The following is a 25871-nucleotide window of genomic DNA, read 5'->3' as shown; positions in this document are numbered from 1 at the left end:
AACCACAAAGTAGGTAAACTTAAAGCGAACCAAACATGTCCGAACAGACGAGCCCTAGAAGTAAAAGTGATTTTTGGATTGTTCATGCTTGCGCCAGTGGGCAGATCCGTGATGACATACGTGGATTACATGAGGCAGCCATATAGTGAATGGTGAATCAACGACTGTCTGATCTCTTCTAGCGAAGCTTGAGGTAATATGCATAAGACCTATGGTAAGGTAAATTAAAAATTTAGGTTCTTAGTTAAATGCTTTTATCTGTAATATGATGAGAAATCATAAGCGTTCAGATGTTTTGATCTAGACTGACACCTAGACGAACTATATACAATACTTTCTCAACCACCAAAACATGAAAACACTTTAGGTAAATAAGCTGTTTTAAGTTACCTGGTTACTGCACAGAATTTTCCATTTTCCCTCAGAGTGACTTCAACTTCACAACAAAAGTACTGATTGAACTGAATGAACTCCTCAACTTCGCAATGAACGTACTGAATGAACTCAAGTGCTTCTACGCCAAAGTTCGGGGCAGTACTATTCCAAATCATCCTTTGTCGAAATCTGGGCTTCAATTCACAGACACATCCGACAGCCCCCATTCCAAAGAAATATCATCCAAGACAAGGAATTCCACACAGCCAACAATACTTTCTCAGGAATGTTGAAATGTCTTAAGCAGTTAGGCTTAGATAATCCCATCCACCCATTTCAGAAGGTGACCGAAATCACCTCAATGCTGATAGCCCAACTGAACTTCAAAGAAAGGTCTGGCTTGACTTTACGTTAGGTTTTGGTTGCTGCAGATGCGAGAACCAAAGTGATTTGACAAGCATGTGCTTCGTTGTTGATACAGACGAAGTTGGATGTGAATTTATCACAATGACGCACAGTGCGACTGGCACTGCTTCCTGTCTGGTATTATCCTTTCGAAAATACATATCAAAACTAAATCCAAGTAACACAGCATTTTTTCAGCACCCCCATAAAAACGCTTGTGAATCTGATCCCACGTGGTTCACATCAAAAGCACTTGGCCACAACACCTTGGAAAACATGATGAAGGTGATTTCCCATGTTTGTGGTCTCAGTAAAATCTACACTAATCACTGTACGGGCGATGACATTTACCCTTTTGTCACACGCCGGTGTCGAAGGTTGAGAAATCACCCAAATAATGGGACACAAGAATAAGCAGAGCTTGTCATCGTATAACCGATATTCATCTAGTGCTAAAAAATGCCTGTATTCTATAATTTTGCAAAGCGGCCAGTTTCAAAACATGGTAGATTTAACATCTAAGTTGAATAATACAATTACTGCTTCTACGTTGATGTCTGGGCTTTAGAAAGTTGACAACTGTCAGATAGTAGTATATACAATGGGGGTTCTGGACCACTTTCAAGAAATGTCTCTACAAAGCCTTATTTACTAAATAAGGCTTTGGTTGGGACCTTAGATCTTGCTACTATTACCCCTACTACAAAAAGGTTGGGTGTCTATGAAACAGTTTACCGTGTATTGGTTGGAGGTAACACTGTGCCGTACGGTACGATCAATAATTCTTCTCTTACAAAACCCCTACCCGGGCCATCCCTCAAGTAGTACAAGTTAGGTTCGTCGGCTTTCATATCCACTTTATCTATGTTGTAAGTTTTGACTGACCATATAGGATCGGTGGCCCGCTTACGGCTATCACCCTCGTGTTCCCCCGGCTGGTATAGATACCTCACTAGGGCCCTATCTGGTATCTGTTTCTCCTTCCCACGCAATGGAGCGGCCGACTCTGCAACTATTGATTTTAGTTTGATAGCGTCTGCCGGTTTCTTACCGGTGAGACGGGTGACTTCATGGTTGATTGCCGACACCACCTTGGGTAACCTCGTGACCCATTCAGTCGATCGTTTTCCAGGGGTGGCCATCTCCCTAGCATACTGATGGCCGAACAAGCGCTCAGCCAAAGTCCTATTAAATCTCTCAACTATGGCTTGGCTGCGATGGGCTCCGGCCGTGCCACGCCTGACCTTTGTATCGTGTTTGGCTAGCAGTTGTGACACGGCACCCATGAACTCCCGTCCGGGGTCAACTTGCAGCTCTGTTGGCCACGTCAGCGGGCTGCGTTTGTATATGCGTTCGAATCCTCTGGCTACCTGGGCCGAATCTTTCGTGGTCAAGGGTTCGGCTTCCTTGTAACGACTGGCTACGTCCACTACGGTTAAGGCATACTTGTACCTCTTGTCGTGGGGTAGGAACAGTAGGTCTGCCTGGTGAACGCTATTAGGTATGTTAATACCGAACCTCCTTCTAGGCACGTAGCGTGGTGCCGGCAAATAGATCTGCCACAGGGCTTGTTTTTCAAGCCACGCTTTGGCTTCCTCAGGGGGTACTCGCGCTATTTTAGCTAGCTTATCTACTGCGCTAGCTCCTTTCCAGTACCCACGCGGGGTGTAGTAAATAGCCTCAAATTTTTTCATGTCCATACGCGTATGTGTTTATCCCATCAATAGCTATCCAACGTTTCGTGTCCATAGGCGACAGGGACGTCTTGTTTATAGTCAGTCCGTATATCTTATGTCCATCACTTCTAAGTGTGTTCATTTTATGTCTAAAGGTACGGGTCTTGAACAGGGCTTCCTTGAATCTGGCGTGTTTGATGTGTTGTTTCACCACATACTTCTTAACCCCTTTAGCCTTCCGGATCTCACTATTGTCGGCTTTCAGTATGGAGTACATCTTAGGTCTCAAACCTATGTACTCGGCTATGGGCGTGCCAGCACACTCGTCCTTCATCTTACCTAGGACCTTTTTATTTACCGTACTGTGTATGGCATGGGTCTTAGGGTAGTCGCTGGTGTCGTATAAATCGAGGTGTTTTTTCATGTCCTCGTACACGTCCTCAGTTCGAATCTCCATCAGCAGGGAATCCGTGTCAGTGTACAGCACTTCACACCTGTCACCGTACTGTTTCTTGAGCTCGTTGTAGTAAAAGTCGTACATCAGGTGTTTGGATAAATCGAGGATGCTCATCCCCACGTAAACAGGCCGGTTGAATTTTATGTGGCTTTTCTTCATGTGTAGGGCAACCAAGTTGTCTGTGAATATCTTACTACGGTTGAATGCCGGACTGGCTATCAATCTCCTGAGCTTGTCTTCCTCACTCGATCGAACCAGCTTCACTGTCACGCGTTTCCTCAGGTTCTCCATAGTCTTACCAAACACCGAGTTGTTCATGAGCTTGTAGAGATTTTTCTCAAAATCACTGGTGGCTTTTTTTCGTAGGTCTGTGTTCATTCTGATGTAGGGCTCCATCCATGGGCTCTGGTCGAACATGAGCACCCTGTGTATTTTGGTCAGCCTCATACCCAACGACAGGTACAGCTGTAGGTTGCGATAGTGAACGATGTACTTGGTCTTATTCATTAAGTTAGGCACGAGTTTTTCAACGTCTGTCACACGCCCACCTGACAAGTTATGTTGGTACTCAGACATCCAGTCTGGGTTAACCCTCATACGTTCGGGGGCCAGGGGGTAGCTGTTGTGCGATGTGTGTAATTCCTTGGGGTACTCTAAGTCAACCTCGAGGATATACCCTTTGTTCGAATCTGGTGCAACCCCCATAACATCAACGTGGGGTACCCATTCGAATCCCCCTGTAGGTAGATACTGGCTCATGGCCCAGCCTTACAGGTTGTTTGCGTCGAGGTAGAGAATGTGATTGGTTGGCTTGTTAGGATCGTAACCTTTCACGTATTGATTATTTGCTTTCGCGTATCGTTTGGATGCCATGGAAATCCCACCTCGCAAGCCTTTCTCAATGAATAGGTGCATGTCGTAATCTGTGAGCAATTCCAAATTAACTCCGGTCTTTTTAAGCAAGGCGTCCCACGACAGACCTGGGCTGGTGTAATACCATGCGGGATCGAGTTTATACTGCTTTAAACACGTCCGCCTAAACGTCTCAAACACGTCGGCTAACAGCAGTACATCTGTCCTCAAGTACAGGTCGTGATAATCACCCAGGTTCTTACAACCCAATTTATTCCATACGTTAGTCGCGTGCGAGTAATCATCTCGTGAGACGGACGCCTCATTCAGCTTGCTATAAAAGCAGTCAATAGGGGGTAGTCTGGTCTCGGTGAACTTGACCCAACTATCCATGTACTCATAGGGGTACACACCCTTCCTCATAAGCAGGGGTCTAGTCTCGGCGTCTGTGTATCGATCGGTGATAGGGAAGGTATTGTTGGCCTTGACCAGACTGTCGAGTGACGACAGGAGGAACTGAAACGAGTCAATGAACCTAAGTCCGTTTAAGCTGAAGGAGATGTATCTCTCCATGTTGTTGGGGATGCACGTTATATTACCATCGATTTTCGCGATGGCCTGCATGATCAAGTGTGAGTCGTACCCTCTCAAGTTGTGAAAGACAACGGGGATGTTTATTGTCTTAGGGTTGATTTTAAGCTTGAGGTTGCACGCGCTGTGAGCGGCGCCTCTATACTTACCAGTTATGTGACAGTGATCTCTCACCGAATCACCGTTAAGTGGTGAGTCACACACGTGACATTTAGTGCTACGCTTGTGAGCTAGCTTATCGTCTTGGGTCAGACGCATGGGAGCGATTCTATACAATGCATTCCTAATAATTTTTTCTTCCTCCTGCAAACACTTTAGAAACCTTTCAGCCGCGTCAGGGCCCCTATACACTACCGGAGCTTTCGTTTCCCCGTCACAACGGACGACAATGTATCCAAACGAACAGGCTTTATGCTCTTGTGTCTTGTGGGTAAAGGCACCACTGGGAGCCTCGCCGGCGGCACCACTGGGGGGTGTGGGGGTATCCCCCACAACTAAGGCTTCGAAGTCGGCGTATATGATATAAGGCACAGACATTTGGTTCTTGTGGTTACTGAATTTTGGGATATTATCACCTTCCTTAGGCATGTCGGCTCGTATGGCCGTCTGCCCCACACCTTGACAATCATCCCGGTGGGATTCTAATAAATCAGCTCGGGTGAAGCCATGTAGGCATCGTACACAGAAGTGGGTCTTTTCTCTGTGTGCCGATTGGTCATATAACAGCCTGCTAAAGTGTTTTATCCATGTGTAGTGATACTTGTCACCTCGCTGGATCATGAATATATTGATAACTTGGCGATCCTTCACCGGGCTGACCCTGTGTACTATTGTTGTGTTACCTTCGTGCCCAAAGACATTTATAGCCAGATTATTCTGTTTTTCTACTTTAGTGATCTGGGATATGGGGGTGGGTTCATCTATACCATCCCAGTTGAGCCCATCGTCTTGGGGATAGCTAGAAAGCCTATCTGAATGAGTGCCGGCTGGAAATAAGGCTGACCTGATAGCTAACCTCAGGCAATCGTTTCCTCTATTCTTAACGTTTACTATGGCATGTTTGTTCCTATAGTAGGGAGGCAAGGCTAGGTATGACCCGCCTCTGAACGGCACGTAGTTAGCTATGTCTAGATAGACATTATCGATTTTATCTACAGCCCACCCGGACCCCAAGTGTGTGTAGCGTTCTAGGTATTCTCGTATCTGCTGAAAACTGGTATCGATTGATGCGTCAATGGTCTCTGTATGTGTGGCGACCTCTTGTTGACCTCGGAAGTAAGGCTGGACATACTCAGTGGTACCCCCAACCTGCTTATCGAGCGACATTTTCACTGTGATCTGAAACTTGATACTTCCTAGGTTATTTAGTTCCTGGTTGACCTTATCAGCTATCAGAGGCTTGATATCTGTAATGTCTATGTTTCTATCAACGTGCATGCGCCAACCTCTCAAATAGTTGCCTACAGCGCGCTCAGTGCGCACGAACTGTAGGTCAATAGCTCTATTCTGTCGTAATAATTCTACAAGCTGTGGTTTTCTCATACGGGAATACCCGCCTAAACCCAAATCGTGTGCCTCGGCTTTCAGTTGTTTTACAGTGGGACGTGCTACGGGGGCATGTGATAACAATGCTGTTAACCCGGCTCTCCCCAGGTTTGAATAACCCGTGTATCCAAGCTGTTTCGCTCGAGCTTTTAATTGTGTTACCGTAGGAGGGGCTTCTAAACCTAGTAATCTCAACAATGCTGACTTCCGCATTCGAGAATACCCGATCACACCTCTCTGTTTTGCGACCCGCTTGAGCTCGCATACAGTAGACATAGTGTTTACACCTAAGAGAACTAATGTCTAATTGGTTCACAGTAAAGGGAGATAACCCTTTCACGCACTGGAGTCTATCTTGAGCAGTCGCCTACGTTCTTTTATGTAGCCCTTTTTATTCTCGTAGATGAGTTGATGTCTGACTACGTTCGCTCCGTGAGCTTTACATAGACAGTAATGTCCTTTAACCCCGATACCACACACAGAACACGTGTAGTTAGGACTTCCCATATGGAAACAACAGAACCCCTGATTCCTGCATTTCCTACCACAGGCCTCGGTCTTCCCCATAAGTATGTATTCACATCGGTATGGAGCGGGTCTCATGTTTACTTATATAGGTATTTTAATTTAATTGCTTCGCAACCAACGCAGTAGCTGCTATACCCAACACTATGAAGCCCAGTTCACGATTCATTTGTCCCTTGGATGGTGTGTAGTACTGAGCGAGTGTGGGTTTATTGAGCGGTTCCAATTGTTTACCAGTTAGTAGGTAGTATTCTTTCATTGCTTCATCAACATCGTTGAATGTTTGAACGGCATGGTTTTCACGCTGGAGTTGTTCGTTGATAAAATCGATCCTCTGGAGACGTTTTTTAGCGTACTCGGCCTGTGCTCTTTGTAATTTCTCAGTAGCGAGATCGTGCCGCTTCCTTTCTTCCTGTATTTCAGCCCCATCTCGTAGTTTCGAGAAGAGGAAATTACTCCCGGAAAATGCCAGGGCATTCACTAACGCCCCACCGACCATCATAGCTATCGTGGCCATCCCTATATTTATTTCATTATATTATCAGGTATGATCCCTTGTTTTACTAGGATGTCTTTTGTGGCCATTGCCATACCAAGGTTCATTATGAGCATACCCATATCCTGCAGGTTGAAATCTAGCTTGATAGTTGGTTGTTTAAGCACCATTTTAGTCAACCGAGCGTACCCTACAGCTAGACTGGCGACCACTGTGGCGTGGTATGCGTCGTTGACGAATGTTTTCCCCTCAGACATTATGTATATGATATAAAATATTTTAAATTATAACATGATATGCGGGTCGACGGTGGGGGTACCCCCCACAGTGGGGGTTACCACCTCAGGTACCACCTCACGTCCCTCACGTGTATATAACCACGAGATAGCCAAGGCAGCAGTTACGCCTACAGCCAACAACAGTCGGGTTGGGTTGGTCACTTTATGTTGGTTACACCACCGTTTTTTACCGGCAGCTACTCTCTTAGGATTCTTCTGCCTGGTTACTGTGGGGGGTACCTCCACTGAAGGGGTCACTTCCCTCACCTCGGGAGGGGTTTCCCTCACTGGTTCCTGTGTCACTTCCGTCACCTCGGGAGCAGCATCCATCTATACTATTATTATTATTCTTTCTCTCAAATTGACAATGTTTTGCCGTGATAATCGCCGCCGTCACTGGAGCCAACAACATACCATATTTGTGGTACAGCCCGCAGCTGATAGAACTCACGGCGTGTTCGATAAAAGGGTCTTTCTCGAGGTCCTCCCACAGGTAAAGTCGGCGCTCTGGTGGAATGGGAAGGAAGTGTGATACAATACCGGTGTATATCTGGGTCATAGCCGATCCTATTGTCTTTGTCATTTCTGCTCCGAGCCGGGACTCGTATCTAGCGTACAGCTTATCGATTTCTTCGGCTGACATTTTGTGAATTTTATCCGGAGTGTAGTCTCCAAAGTAATGTTTGGCTTTGCCACCAACAGCCAACGCCACCAGTTTCTCTCGCTTGGGGGAATCCCCCACACCCCCAGTGGGGCCTGCCGGCGGCGTTGGGGAGACCCCCAACTGTTCGAGCAATTCCTCACACTCCATCTTATAATATAACAAGTAAGATTTAGTTTTAACTATATAATACCCGATGCAGACAAAACACAGAGAAATGAAGGTTAAGTTGCACACGACAAATACTTCAAATATCATAGCTATATGCTTAGCTTTGCTTAGCTTTGCTTAGCATACTATATATGCTACTGGTTGGTCGGTCTTTAGCACGAGCTTAGCGTGTTTAGTTTCAGCGAGCTGTTTCTTCACACGTTCCCGTTCTAATTTGCTCATCACATCGTTCTCTCTCAAACACTCCTCGAACGAATCCCTGTCCTTGCAGTGAAATAAGGCCACCCATCGCGTCTGCTCCCTGAGGTCTTTCAACACCGAGTTGAACTTCTGCGTTAGCACCCAGACGCTGTGATTTGCATGCCGGCCGGAGAAGGCCAGGTACGATAGCATGTCTCTCCTTTTTGTTATCTCGCGATTAGCGCTGCAGTCGTCCAGTATGAACAGCGTCGGTTCCCCTTTAAATTTCTCGTGAAGAGCTTTCAACCAGTCCTGCAGGCGTGTTCCAGGGTCGATTTTGTGTACGTCCGGGTCCGTCATCACCCAAGGTCGCGCGTACGTTTTATTCATGCCCAGAGTAGGGCACATGATAACGATGTTATCGAACACATCCTTGTAGTAACCCTCCAACATATCCAACACGAAAACGGTCTTCCCACAGCCAGTCTGCCCGCATATGATAGCGCAGTGTGGGTCAGTGGGGAGGGGGAGACCCCCACTAGTAGATGGCTTGCACGAATCTCCCATTGTCTATATTAAGTTGCGCGTCCATAATAACGTACAGATATAATTTCAACTTACCAGCGGGTTGAGCCTTCTTAGTAATCTGGATGGTTATCCCTTCGCTGCCGTTATCTATACGGCGCCCGCTACCGTGCAGTTTATCATCATCCGTGGATCGCATGTCCAACCATAGGGCGTACTTGGTGGTCAGGTATTCACCGATCTGCACGGAGCCGAGGTCCAGGTCCTTTGTTATATAATGTTGGGTCCCCCCAACTGTCCCTGGTAGCTTTTTTATCTCATCCCACTGCTGGTGTGGTCTCATACCATGACTGAACAGCTGGTTGGGCACGCCCTCGATGGTCACTTCCACCTTTTCAATCTCGGGGTTGAAAAACTTCTCGCTGTCCCTCCGGAATGGATCGTAATCCTCCACTGGGACGACCAGGATACCTTTCATCGATCGCGCCGGCACGTTCAGGTTGATATTCCACACAGTGTCGCTCTTATCTCGCACGACTGATCTATGCCTCAGTACGCGATCGTACAGGATAGCCATCTTCCCAGAGTACTGGCTTCGAACCTGCCTGGCCAGCTCCGGGCTAGTGACCATGTCGAACTCCAGAGAGATGTTGTCTATGGTATAACTGGCCTCATCACCGTTCGGCGTACGCACTACTTTGCTATAGTCGTTAAACATGAGCTCGTATTCGAGCCTATCACCCAGCGCGGCCTGGTAAAACGGCGCGTGTCCCGTGAGCAACTCGAAGTCGAGCGGCACGCAGAATCGATTCCCGTATGCTCGAGCGATGGCCTTTTCACCGTCCGATAGCTTGTCTAGCTGGTCTTGCGTGAAGGCATACCCTATGCGCGACCGGGTTGATTTGCTGATACCCTGGTACACATCATTGACTCGTTCTCCCTCGCTTTTCCAGAGATCCCTGTAGCAGTGAAACACGTCGCTGTCGTCGATGCTCAGCACCTCGTTACCGCTGATCTTGACGGTCGTTTTCTTGATGATAGCTCGACCCACGTTACGCACTAGCTCGCGTTTGTCGTTGTCGGAGGTCAACGTGATATTGAACGCCAGTCGAACAGTGCCTGGTACAATGAGGTCATTCTCACCAAGGTTTGGAAATCTAACCAGCAGAGTTTGATTCTGGTCTATCTTGCTGGGATTGTTGGTGATGGTCACCGACTGGCGCACGGCTCTGGCGCCTAATGGCTCTCTCAATCTTCTGAAAGGATCTAATTTTCTGCCGTACATTGTTATATAAATGAAATATATTTTTAATACTAATGGATGAAGACAGATATGACGGAGATGCCGGGCGCTAGTGCCCAGGCATTCGATGATGAGCAGGAGACCTCATTTACTAGTTCACCATTGAACCAAGAACTCTTGGAAACAACGGTAAATGATTATTACGAAAGTTTAAGAAGAGATAAAAACTACGTTGAACCACAGGGTCGATACCATAAGAATTTTTTTATTGATACAAAGGGTGTTCTACGCCTTAAGTCTGACCCAGGGGTTGACCTCTTTAACAAGAGCAATAAAAAACCACTGGCCTTGTCAACTCTAGCCAGCCGTCATGGTGTCGAATTTATCCGTAAAAATCTAAACATGAATGATTACGGTGGTGCAATACCTAAGGCCGTTAAAGAAGATCTGCAAGCTACCAGATCCCACCTCACCACTAGAGATGAAATGACACCACAGCGTGCTACAGAAGCCTCGGACAGCATAGAAAAACTGTTGAGCACCTACTGGGACAAACCGTTACCGGGGTTTGACTTTCCGGTAAGGGAACTGCACGGCTTAGACGAAGCCGTGAAACGCGTGCGTGGAGAACTCGTGAACAACATGGGGAAACTGAACGAAATCGACGAGCACATCGCTAGGGAAAAAACCAAACTCAACGAAACTGAAAACGATGATATGAAGCGCCGTATCAAGGAACGACTACGCGATTTAGAAGACGAGAGACGTACACGATTGGAAGCCGCTTCCTCGAATCGTGAACAGCTTCGATCCCAGATCAGTCGTATTCGGGAAACAATCGATAGAATACTGAATGAGGATACAACTTTAGCCAACAGGATTCGGATATTGTTCCGGGAGCAAGGGATCACCATCGCCAGCATTCTGACTGCATTGGGTTTCATCATATCAACCCTGGTGGTGTCACTGGTGGGAGGAACCCCCACACCTGGCGGCGGCGGAACTCCAAGTGGCGGTGGGGGTGTTAAAGACTGGATAAAAAAACTCGGGGAACGCCTAGCTAAACTGGCTGGTAAAGCCGCCGAAGCCCTTCCCGGCATCCTGGGTAGCATCGTCTCGTGGTTGTTGAGCGCTCTGGCTAAAACTGCCACGTGGTTCAGTCAAAACCTGTGGGCAGCCATCGTCGCCGTGGCGGGTCTGGTGTACGTAGCGGCTAAGAAATCTTTAACCAAATAAGTCCCAAAGTTACCCCACCAACCACTAAGGCTGTTTTATTATCAATATGCTGCTGATAGGGGGGTACCCCCACATGTATATGGGGGTGTGTGGGGGGCACATGAACTTTAGGCTCCGGGGGTGGCGCCACTATACCCGTTTCACGTGGTGGGATGTGTGGGATATAGGGGGTGTTAATATCGGGGTTGATACCCAACTTTTGATCCGCCGTGGCTATGACTATTTTGTTGTTATAACCCACCACTTTTTTTACTCTCAGTTGCATATCACTCGGAGCCATGTACAGCCCCACGCCGAACACGTACTTGACTTTCGACCTGGCGTATTCTAACACGTTTTGGTAACGGTCGATGGCCAGCGGGATATCAACTGGAGAATTGATAGCATCCTCAACGTTGGCAACGAACTGTTTCTGAGCGTCGAAAGCAGTTCCCTTACCGATGGTGTTGGAACGCGTCATCGACTGAGCACCCAACAGCGCCCACACGTACGTTCGAATCGAGTCGTTCAACCTGACTACCCCGGCACGAGTGAATCCTTTCGACGTGTCCAGCATGAACATTTTCCACCCGTCTGCGGTTGACTGCTCCACTTTCTGGATTGTGAAAGCAACACCACCTTCAAAGTCCATACGATCATCCCTCCATTCATTACTCGACAAAGCAAAGTCCTGCCTAAGTATACCTCGTTTCAGTAAATCATCACTTGCATCTTTCACTGGTTTTGGCCCATATTTGGTAGGTTTAGGAACAATTTCATCTAATTCACGGAAAAAATTCTCAGGACTAAACATTTTTCGTTTCATAAAGTTTGTTAGTAAATCTTTCTTAAATGCTTTTACTGAGAGCCCATCGCTATAAGGAATACCCAACCCGTGGTTCGGCCCCGGCAAACGCCAATCCGTCTTCGGGTTTATTTCGAATTCATTGCAAATACGTTCGTAGACCCGTCTATCGTACGGGTTGTTTGTTGCGTCCCACGCTTTGTCCTGTGGGAGGGGGGCGCTGATCTCTTTAAGGATACGTCTGACCTGGTAGTACACGTGGAACTTGAACACAGACTGACTCAGCGGTCCACGCCGAGTGTCGGTCAATGTCACACCACACCCCGTTGTAGCGCACCACACGGCAAAGTTTAATTGATTCTGCCAGAACTGCATAGGGTTGTTGAACCACGCGTGGACTGCCTTGATGTTAGTCACCGAAAGCTTATACTTATCGAACACATCTAAAAGTTGGGCATTGAAATACAACCCAGGAGCAACCACGATCTTCATGGGGGAGAAATCTACATCCAGTTTAGGGTAAAACACACCAGGGGAATACATTTTAAAAACTATTATATAATGAGCATATATACTCTAACATGTACATAACACTTCCAGGAATAACGAGCGGTGAGGCCGTTCAGCTGACGCACGCGATCGATAACACGTCAGGTCAACTCGAAGTCGCACTCTGCGATATCACCTACCTACCACAATGGACTAACATCAACGCCAGCAACAATAAGCTGTTCGTCAGTGGAACTCGCAGCCAGATAACTGACGGCTACTACAGCGTGTGCTCTCTAAACGACGAGGTCTTCAAACCCCTGGGAGCCGAACTCAAGATGAACGACTCAAACGGCACAGTGGTGTTAATCAACAACGGAAGAACCTCCTTGAGGCTCGGCCGGCCATTAGCGAGGATACTCGGTATGTCTCCTGACGAGATAAAACCAACAACAACCGTCACAGGCACGAAGTTACCCGGCCTAGTACCGTACCGAGAGCTGTACATTCATCTCGGTCAGGTGAGCACAACGTACAACATTCAAGGAGGTCACCCTTCCACTATACTGAGAGCAGTGCCGGTGAAAACTGAGAAATACAACGACGGTAGAACTGAGTCGTTTTCACCACGACAGTATAAGAGATTAACCCAGGGCAACATACCTGAGCTGACAATATCGGTGTTAGATATAAATCATAATCCTGTAAATATAGGATACCTCAGCTTAACGCTTCATGTAAAATGACCAGCGCACAAGGGCCCGGAGTGAAAAAATGCGTCAATATCGGGCTCTCCGACCTTGGAGACACGCGCGGTTTCGACGCTCCCGGAGTAGATGGTAAATCATACGCCTTGCAACTGAAAAACAACATTTACAAACGCGTTGAAGTCACCTCCGGTGGAACCCTAAGTGATATAGTAGATACCACAAGAGCAACAGTCAACACTAAGTACGTCCTTGTCAACACCGGTAATAATAATTGGATAATATACCCATCGTTCGGGGGTAAACTGTTCGACTTAGACGATGTTGAGAGCACTACCGTCGCCCGAAACAAGCCATATATGCTCGTCTTCACTGAAGATGACAAGTGGGTGTTGTTACCCGATAACGACTGGTTTCTCAATATTAGACTCGTCTCCCCTTACGTGTTTACTGATAACAAAGACAACCACCTAAACAAAGTCGTGAACAATGGAACCCTGCTCGTGGCTTACGTCCCAACTCAGAGACGTAGCGTAGTCGTCAGCCCAGTCAATACTATAGCAGCCCACATGCTATCGAGTAAACGTGATCGTGGAAAACAAGATATCACTAATCAATATCTTCCTGTCTGACAACATACACTTCATGGGTATGAAGTTAACCCCTGAATTATTATCAAAAAACCAGTTGTAAATTATATCGTAATAGTATAATAATGACCAGTCATCGTCCCAACACTACGCTTAACGACCTAGGAGATACGGAGGGATTCGATCAGCCTGGTGAGGAAGATGAATTATACATCCTGCACTTCAAAGACAACGTGTACAGACGGGTGCTGTTATCAGATTTTAAAGAACCTAAATGGAATATCAACTTAACACTCGCCTCACCTTATATAACAATGGATGAAAATGAGTGGGTCTCTAAGATTAGTAACAACGGTAGCTGGATCGGGGATTTCATCATTCCGGAGAGGGGATTCATGATGTCTATTAATTCCGTAAATAGGTTAATGTCTGTAGGAAAAAATAAATTAACATTTAGCAATCGTTTGAGTAATATAAATATTGTTGAGATATATTCCCCTTCCACACTCATCATAGAAGTCTTCCTTTATTTAAGCACTGAAAACAACTCAAGAGTACACCAAATTGTACCCGGGGTGACAGTACGCTGGTATGATGAACACATAGGTCAACATTGTCGTATTATTATACAACGGGATACCCCGGGTCATATAAACCGCTTAATAAGCCTCAGTGGGGTTTTGATTACAACAGGAAAGTCTATTAACCTCTCACCTATTACCCTGACTAGTGGTATAGACCTTGTAGAATTCAAATTCACTTATGGACTATTAACTGAAACCCAATTAAAATATCTTTCAAAATATATATTATAGGATGGGTCTGTACCCAGTCGTAGAGGAAGTAGCGAAGACACTGGAAACCGTAGATGGGTTCCGCTTAAGGCAGTTATGTGATGTGAAACGTCAACTAGAACAAGACCGTGACACGCGGAAAGCACTATGTAAAAAAATATAATAGAGCTTTCAATATCGTGGACGGGGCTGACACTACCCTTATGGCAACCAGCATGGGACTAGGGGCGGCAGGCGTTGGGTTGTTGGCTACCATCGTGGCTGCACCTATAGTGCTAGGTTTTGAAATAACAGCTGGGGTGGCAGGGGTGTTAGGGTTGGCGCTTAAGTTAGTATCACGCAGACTTCATCGTAAGGCATTGAAACACGACGAGATCAGGGTTCTGGCCGAAGCAAAGCTCAACACAGTGAGTGAGCGTATTTCCACGGCACTCTCTGATAGTAAGATCTCAGAAGAGGAGTTTCGTTCAATCCTTTCTGAACTCACAAAATATAACGGAATGAAACAAGATATTCGGTCCAAGTCTCGTAAGTCTGCTATCAGCGAGGACGAGAAAAAAAAGTACATAGAAGCCTTTATTATGAACACCAAAGAGATCGTAGGCGGTTCACATTAAACTGTTTCATCGATATAAACATGACATAGGCACAGACGTTAAGTAGTAGGGGTGAGGTATCTATACCAGCCGGGGGAACACGAGGGTGATAGCCGTAAGCGGGCCACCGATCCTATATGGTCAGTCAAAACTTACAACATAGATAAAGTGGATATGAAAGCCGACGAACCTAACTTGTACTACTTGAGGGATGGCCCGGGTAGGGGTTTTGTAAGAGAAGAATTATTGATCGTACCGTACGGCACAGTGTTACCTCCAACCAATACACGGTAAACTGTTTCATAGACACCCAACCTTTTTGTAGTAGGGGTAATAGTAGCAAGATCTAAGGTCCCAACCAAAGCCTTATTTAGTAAATAAGGCATTGTAGAGACATTTCTTGAAAGTGGTCCAGAACCCCCATTGTATATACTACTCAGATTGTCATTAATAACTACTTTCAGAACTAAGCAAAGCACTGACATGCACCGAGAACAGCCACGTTTCAAAACTGGCACGTGCCTATGACATAAGGTCAAACCAGACAAATCTATTTTTGAAGATAGAGTATTAGTTGGTTAGAGTATTACATTGAAAGTCATTACACTTAAGTTGTCCACAAAATAAAACTTGGAATGTCAAGATAGATATTGCAGCTTGCAATGTATTTAAAGAAAACCTTGTTTTGGAAATAAAACATTTGACACTTTGTAAATTATTTCTTTTTGTGCACCACCCTGAGTATGGGTGAAACCTTTTAGAAGGTTTCTATTCGCAGCAAACTAAACACTACACAAGGGTAATGAGTGCATATTTAAAACACGTTTTATTCATGGTGCACACATCATGGTAGAATGGAGATAATCCTATTGTGTTTACATTTTGGACATTTTGGGGATTTTTTCTCCTAAATATCCCCTCCCAATACACACTGCTACTAGCTTACAGCGGACAAAGATAGACCTGCTTCCTTTGTGCAAGAAATTTCAGCAGTAGGATTCCCTTGACAATAACAGTTGACAGTGAAGTGGACTTAAGAATGTGCTTATTTGTACATCTCATTTATTGATAGCAAACCACAGAATTTATGGTAAAGTTGAAACCAAGGTTTTGTATCTGAGGCTATATGACAGTCATGGTGGCAATGATGAAAGTCACTGCCTCACAGGGATTTGTATTGTCAAAAACAATGACATGGAAAGACAAACTGCATGCTTAGCCACAAGACTGAACAGAAATTCCAGCAAATCCATGCAATCAACTCCTTGGATTAATTATTCTGAGTCATGAAGGAAAGAAACAAATGTAACCCTCAACACTGTCCTCACCTTCCTTCTTTCTTGGCATTCTGAATATTGACTTCCAACGTCTCTGTGAAGTAGTTGAACATCTACAACAAAGACAGGTTTTACAATATACTTGTCAAACACATACACATACACATACAGACTTAATACCAGAGACAAAGTGCTCTGTTTCTGATATGAAAAAGTAAGACGTACTAGTAGCCTTGTTCAAATTTGGACTGGATTTAATAGTGCAGTACAATCATCCAACTAGAATCATGCAGAGTTTCAGCCATATAGCATGTTTCATTTTCTGACATTGATCTCATAGATAAGCCCAGGTTCTCAAATTTCATCCATCACCATGGTATGTATTGTATACAAGCCAGATCACAAACCAAAAACAGTCAATCATGTTGAACCACTATCTCAGTTACTGTGTATGTGGACTTCTGTTTCTTATCAACTCAACATACACTCCTTACAAAAAGTTAAGCAACAAGTATTTTTTCCCACATATTTTCTTCATGGTTATATGAAGTTGTTACTTGGCATATAAACCATGCAAGGGAACCCTTTACAATTGATGAACTGAAACCATTTCCCATATTGTTTTTCTGAGTACATTGTTAGCACCGCCTGAACACAACCACCCTCAAAACTCACATGCAAAATGCATGGAACACATGTGCTATACACGTTGCACATGTGTTCTGATTGTGTTAAAACTGCCAGCAAGGACAAATTGTTGACAGTAACATTTGAGAAATGGCTAGGCATCACTTGACACCAACTGAAGTTGCTCAAATTGTTGGAATGGTGCAGGGGAGTCAGACCCAGAGTGCTGTCGCCAACCACTTCCATGTTCATCGAAGTGTCATCTCCAGAGCGATCACTCGTCACCAACAGACCGGATTGATGACTGAGAGACCGCTCTCAGATCGTCCAAGGGTGACAACTCCCAGAGAGAACCGATACTTGGCCATCCTAGCCAGGCGGAACAGGTTCACCACAACCAGATCTCTCCAGAATGACCTCCAGAGAGTTGCTGGGAACAGAATCTCCACACAGACAGTGAGGAACAGACTCCATGCTGAAGGTCTCAGGTCCCGAAGACCAGTGCAACATATCCCACTGCCTGCACACCATCGTCAACAGAGACTGAATTGGGCTAATGAACGACGTAACTGGAGAGTGAATCGCTGGCGTAATGTTCTCTTCACAGATGAGTCAAGATTCTGTCTGGACTTCAATGATGGTAGGGCTCGTGTGTGGAGAAACCGTAACGAACGATATGCCAAATGTACGATTGCTGAACATGATCAGTATGGAGGTGGGAGTTGGACGACAAACTGATCTTGTGGTCATCAGACGAGGTACCATGACAGGTGTGAGGTACCGAGACGAAATTGTCACACCTGCGATCATTCCGTGGGCTCAGCAAGCAGGTCCGAACTTCATCTTCATGGATGACAATGCCCGTCCACATCGAGCAAGAGTTGTCACTGATGTTCTTCAGACCAACAACATCACCCATATGGACACATCGAGCAAGAGTTGTCACTGATGTTCTTCAGACCAACAACATCACCCATATGGACACATCGAGCAAGAGTTGTCACTGATGTTCTTCAGACCAACAACATCACCCATATGGACACATCGAGCAAGAGTTGTCACTGATGTTCTTCAGACCAACAACATCACCCATATGGACACATCGAGCAAGAGTTGTCACTGATGTTCTTCAGACCAACAACATCACCCATATGGACACATCAAGCAAGAGTTGTCACTGATGTTCTTCAGACCAACAACATCACCCATATGGACACATCAAGCAAGAGTTGTCACTGATGTTCTTCAGACCAGCAACATCACCCATATGGACACATCGAGCAGGAGTTGTCACTGATGTTCTTCAGACCAACAACATCACCCATATGGACTGGTCTGCAAGGTCTCCTGACCTGAATCCTATTGAACACGCTTCGGACATTATCGGAAGGCGTGTGTACGGCCTCCATGTTCGTCCTCAGACTCTGGATCAGCTTGAACAGGCATTGCGGAGAGAATGGCAGAACATTCCACTACAGACTCTAGACAGACTCATCTGGTCAATGCCTAGACGTCTTGAAGCGTGTATTCAGGTCAATGGTGGCCATACACGTTATATTAAACTTTGGATCAGTGCTCAAAACTGACAGTAAAAGTGTTTTCAGACATTTTCATACCCTCATGCAACACATTTTGCACGGCTTTTTCAGTGACACTGTTTCTGATGACTTGCAAGTCAGTTATTGTTCAATGCATTTGATTTCTTTGTTGGAAAATTGTGTGGATATGTTTTATCTTTGTTATGTTTGATTCAGTTGTAATGATCACAAGTAAAGGCCTATGTACTGACCAAAAATATACTTGTTGCTTAATTTTTTGTGAGGAGTATATTATCATATGTATAATGCGTATTTCAGACGATGCATAATAAATCACAATACTGTCTATCTTACCCTTGAACATTTTTTTTTATTGACAACATGAACAAATACGGTAAGATGACCTCGTGTTTCAACACTTCTTTCATCCACTAACTTCGCTATCCAAAACATCGCTGCATGGAAGTGATGTCACCAGCTTTCAGGTCCTATGATGGGTTGACTGTTTTACAGTTTAAAGGAGGCGGTATGGTGGTGTGGCACGGGCACAAGTATATAGGATGCTGGTGTCAATCAAAACGTCTTAGAAATGTTTCTACAAGTCATCACATGTTGCACACCGTAATGAAGAAAAAATACGTGTAATTTCAAAATATTTCACTTGAAAAATCCTATGTAGATCACTGGCATGATAAATAATCCTATCACAAGTTATTCTTCCTTTTCATCATGACAAGGACACCAGAATTCTGAGGTGGCATTAACAACTCTCACGGGTACACATACTTTCAGGTGAATGCAGCTTTTGTACGATGGGTGTGTGCATTCTGCCCATGAGACAAACACAATGATCTGACATCCTATGAGTTCCTGTATGTAAATCTGTGATGCTGATATCAAAGTTCATCATCTGCGATCTCAGTTTCTTCGCCAGAAGAATCAATGACGAAATAGATTCGATGGAAGGGCATGCCTTATGTACCTGGCTGAGGAGACAATGGTTTATCTGTCATGAGGTTTTGTCGCGATTTTGGTGTTTTATTTGCAGATTTTCTTTTCTTCAAGGGGGGATGGCTAACTTGATGTTCTCTAATTTTCTCTGTAACTGAATCCTTTGTGATGGCCTTGCCATCGACAACCGCACTAAGAACTTTCCTCTTCTTTACAGACTGCGATGTATCAGTCAAAACACTTGGTTTTAAGTGAAGGAAGTTCTTTACAGATGACGTGGTTTTGTTGTCAGAATTGTCAACATGTTTGGATCTATCACCGTCTTCGCATGGGGTGTGAAAAACAGATGAAGGTACAAAGTTATTGCGACTTAACCTTGGTGTTCAAGGTAATGAAGGAATATTCTGGAATTCTACCATCCAGAATCAGAAATGGATCCCGCTGCTCCTGGTGTCAATCCTGTCATGTGATCTTCATGCATTCTTCTCCCCTTGAATACAAAATATAGCAGTATTACCGCGTCTAACCATAGTAGTGCTAGATTTTGGACAGGTGACAGAATATGATGTTGCATGACTTGACGATACAACAGATGGAGGAGTGTGATGTTCCACAATTCTCTTCTCATCAATATTGCATACCCGATGTGGGTTATCCTTCAAGTACTTGTCAAGAATCTGTCCAACTGTTATCAAGTAGTGTCGGACCATTTCCTCCGACGTAGCTTTCGTACACTGTAACTCAAGTGAACTCAGTATTTGGACTTTTAGATTAGGCCAATACGATAGGAAGTTGTAAAGCCACTGCATAGACAGTGGCTTGTCGTTTTTTTATAAACTACTAAGTCAGTAGCAAGGTCGACAACTTCTGAAAATCGGCCTTTGCTTGAATATTGACAAAAAGATTTCTCTACTCTTCGATTGACAAAGGCTCAGGACTTCAGACTTCAAACACTCCATCCCAATATTCCTACTAGTGCTGTTACGGAGAGTAGCAAATGCAGTCCAGGAGGAGAATCTCAAAAAGGGGCCTAGAAATAGGATTTCGTAGCCTCCCCAGTATAGATTGGGTTTGACACTATTTTCAGTTAGTATGATGTCTTGGGCTCATGAAAATGCCTGTAATACTCTCAGATTGTGGTATCATTTTTTTCTCACAAGCCATTTCATGTGGTGGGGGTCTGTGAGCATTTTCATGACATTTGGTTTGCTGCCCGACAACACGTCACAGTCAATCATGGATAGTTTTACTACTATCAATCTGATCACTTTCATTTTGACTAAAGGATGTAGAAATTATTTGACATATTTTTGTTTTTGAAAAAAATAAATGGCCCTCATTTTGGCCGCCATCTTGAATTGTCGTGTTGTGCCTTCTCGGCACTTAAATGTGCATAAAAATTTACACTGAATGTTTCCATTTACATGCAAACTTGATACTTTTGATGGTTTTTTACACTTGTCACTTCTAGAGTGGTGGCTTGGGCACAAAACAAGTAATTTTGTACGGTCATGTCGTGGTAATATAATGTTTTACAGCTTATTCTTTGACGCGGGGAATTTTAGCGATTCTCCGACTTTTCATGGAAATGTGTGGTGGTGATTTATTTATTGAAAGTTTACAGTATTTTTGCACTTATAACCAGTTGTTTTTATTTCCTGTTTACTTCTAGAGTGACAGCATGTTACATGGCAGTATTTCATATTACCCAGAATTCAAAATGGCTGCCAAGATGGCTGCCATTGTAGTTTTATTACTTACATATATCAGTTTGTACTGATAAGTAAACAAACAATTCATTTCATGTCAAATGTTTTATACAGTATAGAAAAAGAGCTAAATTTCAATGGTATGGTTTATGAAAGCTTCACTTGCCTAAAATAGTTGATGAAATAACATCACCCAAAGTGTTAGAATACTATGCTTCAAGGCTGATAACTGCTTCTAAGCTCTGGTTGTATAGGGCCCCTCTATAATTTTTAACAGGTTATTTTTTATGCATAAATGTGTTGATATAACACTCTTTTAATGTTGATAGGCCCCCTTAATTAAGAAAGGCCCTGTTGTAGCTGTTCCAAGTGGTCTGTCAGATAAGTCTTACACACTTTTGATACATTCAGAAGCTTACAATTGTGCGCTATATAAATATCCTATATCATATCATATAAGTCAAAGCTGTTGGGGCAACAATCACCTGCCATGAAAAAGACATGTCTCTGTGCACAATAAATCAGTTCATCTGCACTGACATAGATGTCTCTGCTGGCATACTGACTTTACTGCATTTACTCAATGTCAGTTCAACCAATCCATGGGGAGACTAGAATCTCTTGACATCAGAAAAGGGATAAGCTGACCATCACAAATGCTCCAACCATGGTCAACTGGTGAAGGAATATGATTGGCTGCAGATACTGTTTCCAAACATGCACTTGTTAGTTTACTTGCTCAATGTGATATTTTAGACTGTGAGATGGTTGTGGGAGCTTTTCATTCAATGTCTTGTCTCATCTAAAGATATCACTGGATTGTTTGGTACATACACTGAACTTTCGAACTGTCCACAAGATATAATGACCGATAAAATCCTGATTGTCACCTAATTGTGTGAATGTAGTTGGTGAGTTTCAGAGGACTTCAGTAACACAATTCCCAATGTCCAATGTTCTACATGTCATAAAATGGGACGGAGTGATGACACACCTTAACTCATTAAGCCCTGGAGCCGCTCCACTGCCCAACACCTGGCACCCCTCGCTGACTGCCTGATTGCTGTGACGAGGCTAAATAGTGCTAATCATGCCTGATTTCCCTGGCAGGTCTCAGATATGACAGGAAGCTGTCTAGTCTCACAAACAAGTACTGATTATTTAATTGTGTCGTAAAGATGGAAAAGAGGCCGATGTGAATACATATATTACAGCATTTCATGTAATTTATTACATGTGTCCCTTATACCCCTTTGCCAGTGTGTGCTGTATTTTTATCAACACCTACGCGGTCTTTGTACGTACGAGATGAACAAATATACAAATTCCTCCTGTCTCTCTCATCGTATTGAGTGAATTATAATATATTATCTATAATAGAGTTTAAAAAGAGGGGGGAACTTGCATTATAATCGTCTTCATTTTTTGCCAATACATTGCTCGTGCTTACTGACTATTTCAAGGAAAGTATCAAGAGGTGTGTAAGTAACATGGAGCATATAGAAATTTATAGTTTGTCACTGTGTTCATCTTAACTTAACGCTGTAAACATACATCACCATTCATACACATACATACTGCATGATATATTTATCATTACTCGATGCTAAACAAAGCTTCCCGTCATGTGATGGGATAAAATATCACGAATGTAACGCATTATATCTCACTTACTCATTATATTGGATGAAACTATGGCCAATCATATCGTGAGAACCTGTCACATAGGAAGGGCAAGGTGATGGGGCGTGGCCTAAATTTCTGAAGGGCACATTTGGTCATTCAGATTGGATACATTGATTTTTTATTGTATTGTTGACAAGTGGATATGTTGTGTTTTGGTTGTATATTCTAACTATCATGTAACAATTTGTGTAATGTCTGATATCGTATCGCTATCAAGGTTCACCAGACTGCACCCATGTGTGCATATACAGTACAGAGAATGAAGCGTACGTAGCACCATCAAGTGGGTTGTCCGACAAAATAACAACACATGTTTATTTTACGCTTGTCCCGGGACAGTCCGTTCAATAAGGGAGTAGGGGCGTGGCTACGTATAAATTTTACCAGAGACTGTTGTTTCAAGACAAATAGTAGCGCTAAATAATCTTATTACTGTAGTCTGAATGATGATACGCAAGGGTATCAATACCATGACTAATATGCTATCCTGCTTTTACTGATGATGGATCAACGGAATTAGTTGCTATATGTGATAATTACAGAGAAGTGTCAAGAAACGTTCAATAGCACATAAAGTAAGGGATTATGTAAGTGTGCCTTTCTTCACACATGTTTGGAATCTTTGTATGTAAGACATACTTAAACCAAATTATGTCCCACTCATATCATTGTGTGAGATTAAATTGTTCAAAACATCTATGTCAATGGCAGTAAAGACGAATTTACGCACATGCTTAATAATCTATGAAAGAAGCGTTTTCGCTGATACATTGCTAGTGTTTACTGAATATTTTAAAGAAAGTACTAATAAGCTAGTCTGTGACATACATATAACAGATTCACAGTTTGTCGCTTTAGTTCATCTAGATTTAACGCAGAAAATATACGTTATCGCACGAACATACATGTATGCATATTGTATAATGCTATTCCTTGCACATACATAAGACAAAGGGTCATAGGGTGGGCGTCATCAAAGTTCCCGAATAGGTCGTTTTGTATCTTAACTGTTCAATATACTCCCTGATTTGTTATCTATGACCAATCGTATCATGAGATACCTGTCACATTGGAAATGACAGGTGATGGGGCGTGGGCTAAATTTCCGAAGAGTACGTTCGGTCACTAGACAGCTTGGATACAGATTGACTATTGGTTAGACCGTTGACCAATCGATATGCTAGATTTTGGCATATCATGAAAAGTTTGTGTATCGTGAACATATATAATCGTAAGGATGCCTGAAATGTACACGTAGAACTAACAAGCACTTTGACAAGTTTATTTTTCTTTGAAGCACTCAGAACGCTACAATCCGATTATTTTTACCCCGGATAACCCAATCCAACTATTGAGTAGAGATGGTCTTTATTTGCATATACTTTTTGCGTACACTACTTGTACATCAAACATAATGGTTCGCTGAACATTTCAACTTAATCTGCACATTGTTACGAATAAATACCATAATTCAAGTACATGTATTATAGAATTTTAAAAAGTAACACGATACTGATTTATTGTGATGTATGCACTTGAAGTTGAATCTCCCCAAATATTTATGAAGATGGACATACTTATATTTGTTTTGAAAGCAAACGATGTTCAGACGATTGACAATGGGCGTGACTCCACAAAACAGGTTGTCCAATGATGTAACAACGCCTTAGTTTGTTTTACACTTGTCACGGGACAAAAGTTTACCAAGACATGCATTCGGCCAGAGGCTGTTATTTGAGGTTGAAAGAGGTGTTCACATATCTCATTTAGTGTTGTCTGATTGAATGATTATACGCATCAATTCCGTAACTGATATATTATCCTCCTTTTATTGACGATGTTTCTGATACACGTGATCACTACACGGGATAAGATAATTACAGAGATCAAATACAAACGTTTCTTACACAATGCTTATGTAAATTGCATTGAAAAATCACATTTCAAACAAGCATGAAACAGCTTGAACAAAATACCCCAGTTACCTTTGTATGGTTTATGTGTACTATATATGTATATCATGAGTAGATGCAAGAGTTGTCACTTCATATTCGATTATGTATTATTGTCAACTTTAAAAATCAATAGTCGCAAATGAATTAGGTCTAAATTAGTAACTTGGTTTATTTAAAATCAACACGAACATGAGTGAAATACAGTATTGCTATTTATGTCTACAATTCATTATATGGATTATTACAACGAATGAATGATTGAATTTAGAAGATGGTTTTGTCACCGTTAATTCAATCAGTGTACAAACATAGTATCTTAGTATTCACTCCCAATGACGAGTAACAAACACGTACCTCCTGTAACAACATCTCATAATCCCCTTTCTCGCAGACATGTGGTCATTTGCCTGTATAAGCCCCCGACATTGCAAGCAATTGTTATCAAAACACATTAATAGTTCTTCTGATTAACACAGAAAGTAACCTCTCTCGCAAGAAAAGCTAATCTTTCATCATTACTGCTAAACTGATTGAAATTATAGGTACAGTACGAATTTAAAATGCAAAACCCCCAATACGCGGCTCTCGCTGAATGAGAGGTGCTTTTCGTAACCCCCAATATGCGGCTCTCGCTGAATAAGAGGTGCTTTTTATTACCCCCAATAAGCGACTCTCGCTGTGAGAAGCTAATTAATTTGCCGCATATACGCGGCTCTCGGACTTAATGAGTTAAACGAGATTGCCATATGACGAAAGGAATCGCCATACTTCAATCTTAATGGGGATGTGTGCAGACATATAGTTGGGCATCAGTTGCAATAAGGTTGTACACAGTTTTCACCCGTTCAACTCCGTTCGCCGATAAAACTCAACCACATTATGTTCTTAATTTGGTATTCTATGCAAATATTCTCAAAACCAAATGAATGGTTCTTAAGAATTTTGTAGTACA

At 43.4% G+C, this 25871-nt stretch overlaps 1 protein-coding gene across 1 annotated transcript in view; it reads right to left on the bottom strand.

Annotated features, from left to right (window-relative positions):
• LOC137281527 (uncharacterized) overlaps positions 1–25871 on the bottom strand; it is a 209841-nt gene that overhangs the window by 31748 nt on the left and 152222 nt on the right. Inside the window, exon 26 of the mRNA XM_067812809.1 lies at positions 16505–16566. Within this exon, the coding sequence (XP_067668910.1) occupies positions 16505–16566 (62 nt within the window). The remainder of the gene's footprint in view (positions 1–16504; positions 16567–25871) is intronic.

The sequence above is a fragment of the Haliotis asinina genome, chromosome 4 (genome assembly GCF_037392515.1).
Source record: "Haliotis asinina isolate JCU_RB_2024 chromosome 4, JCU_Hal_asi_v2, whole genome shotgun sequence".
NCBI lineage: Eukaryota > Metazoa > Mollusca > Gastropoda > Lepetellida > Haliotidae > Haliotis > Haliotis asinina.
The sequence above is the reverse complement of the archived record's forward strand: the minus strand, read 5'-3'. Positions and strand labels throughout refer to the sequence as shown.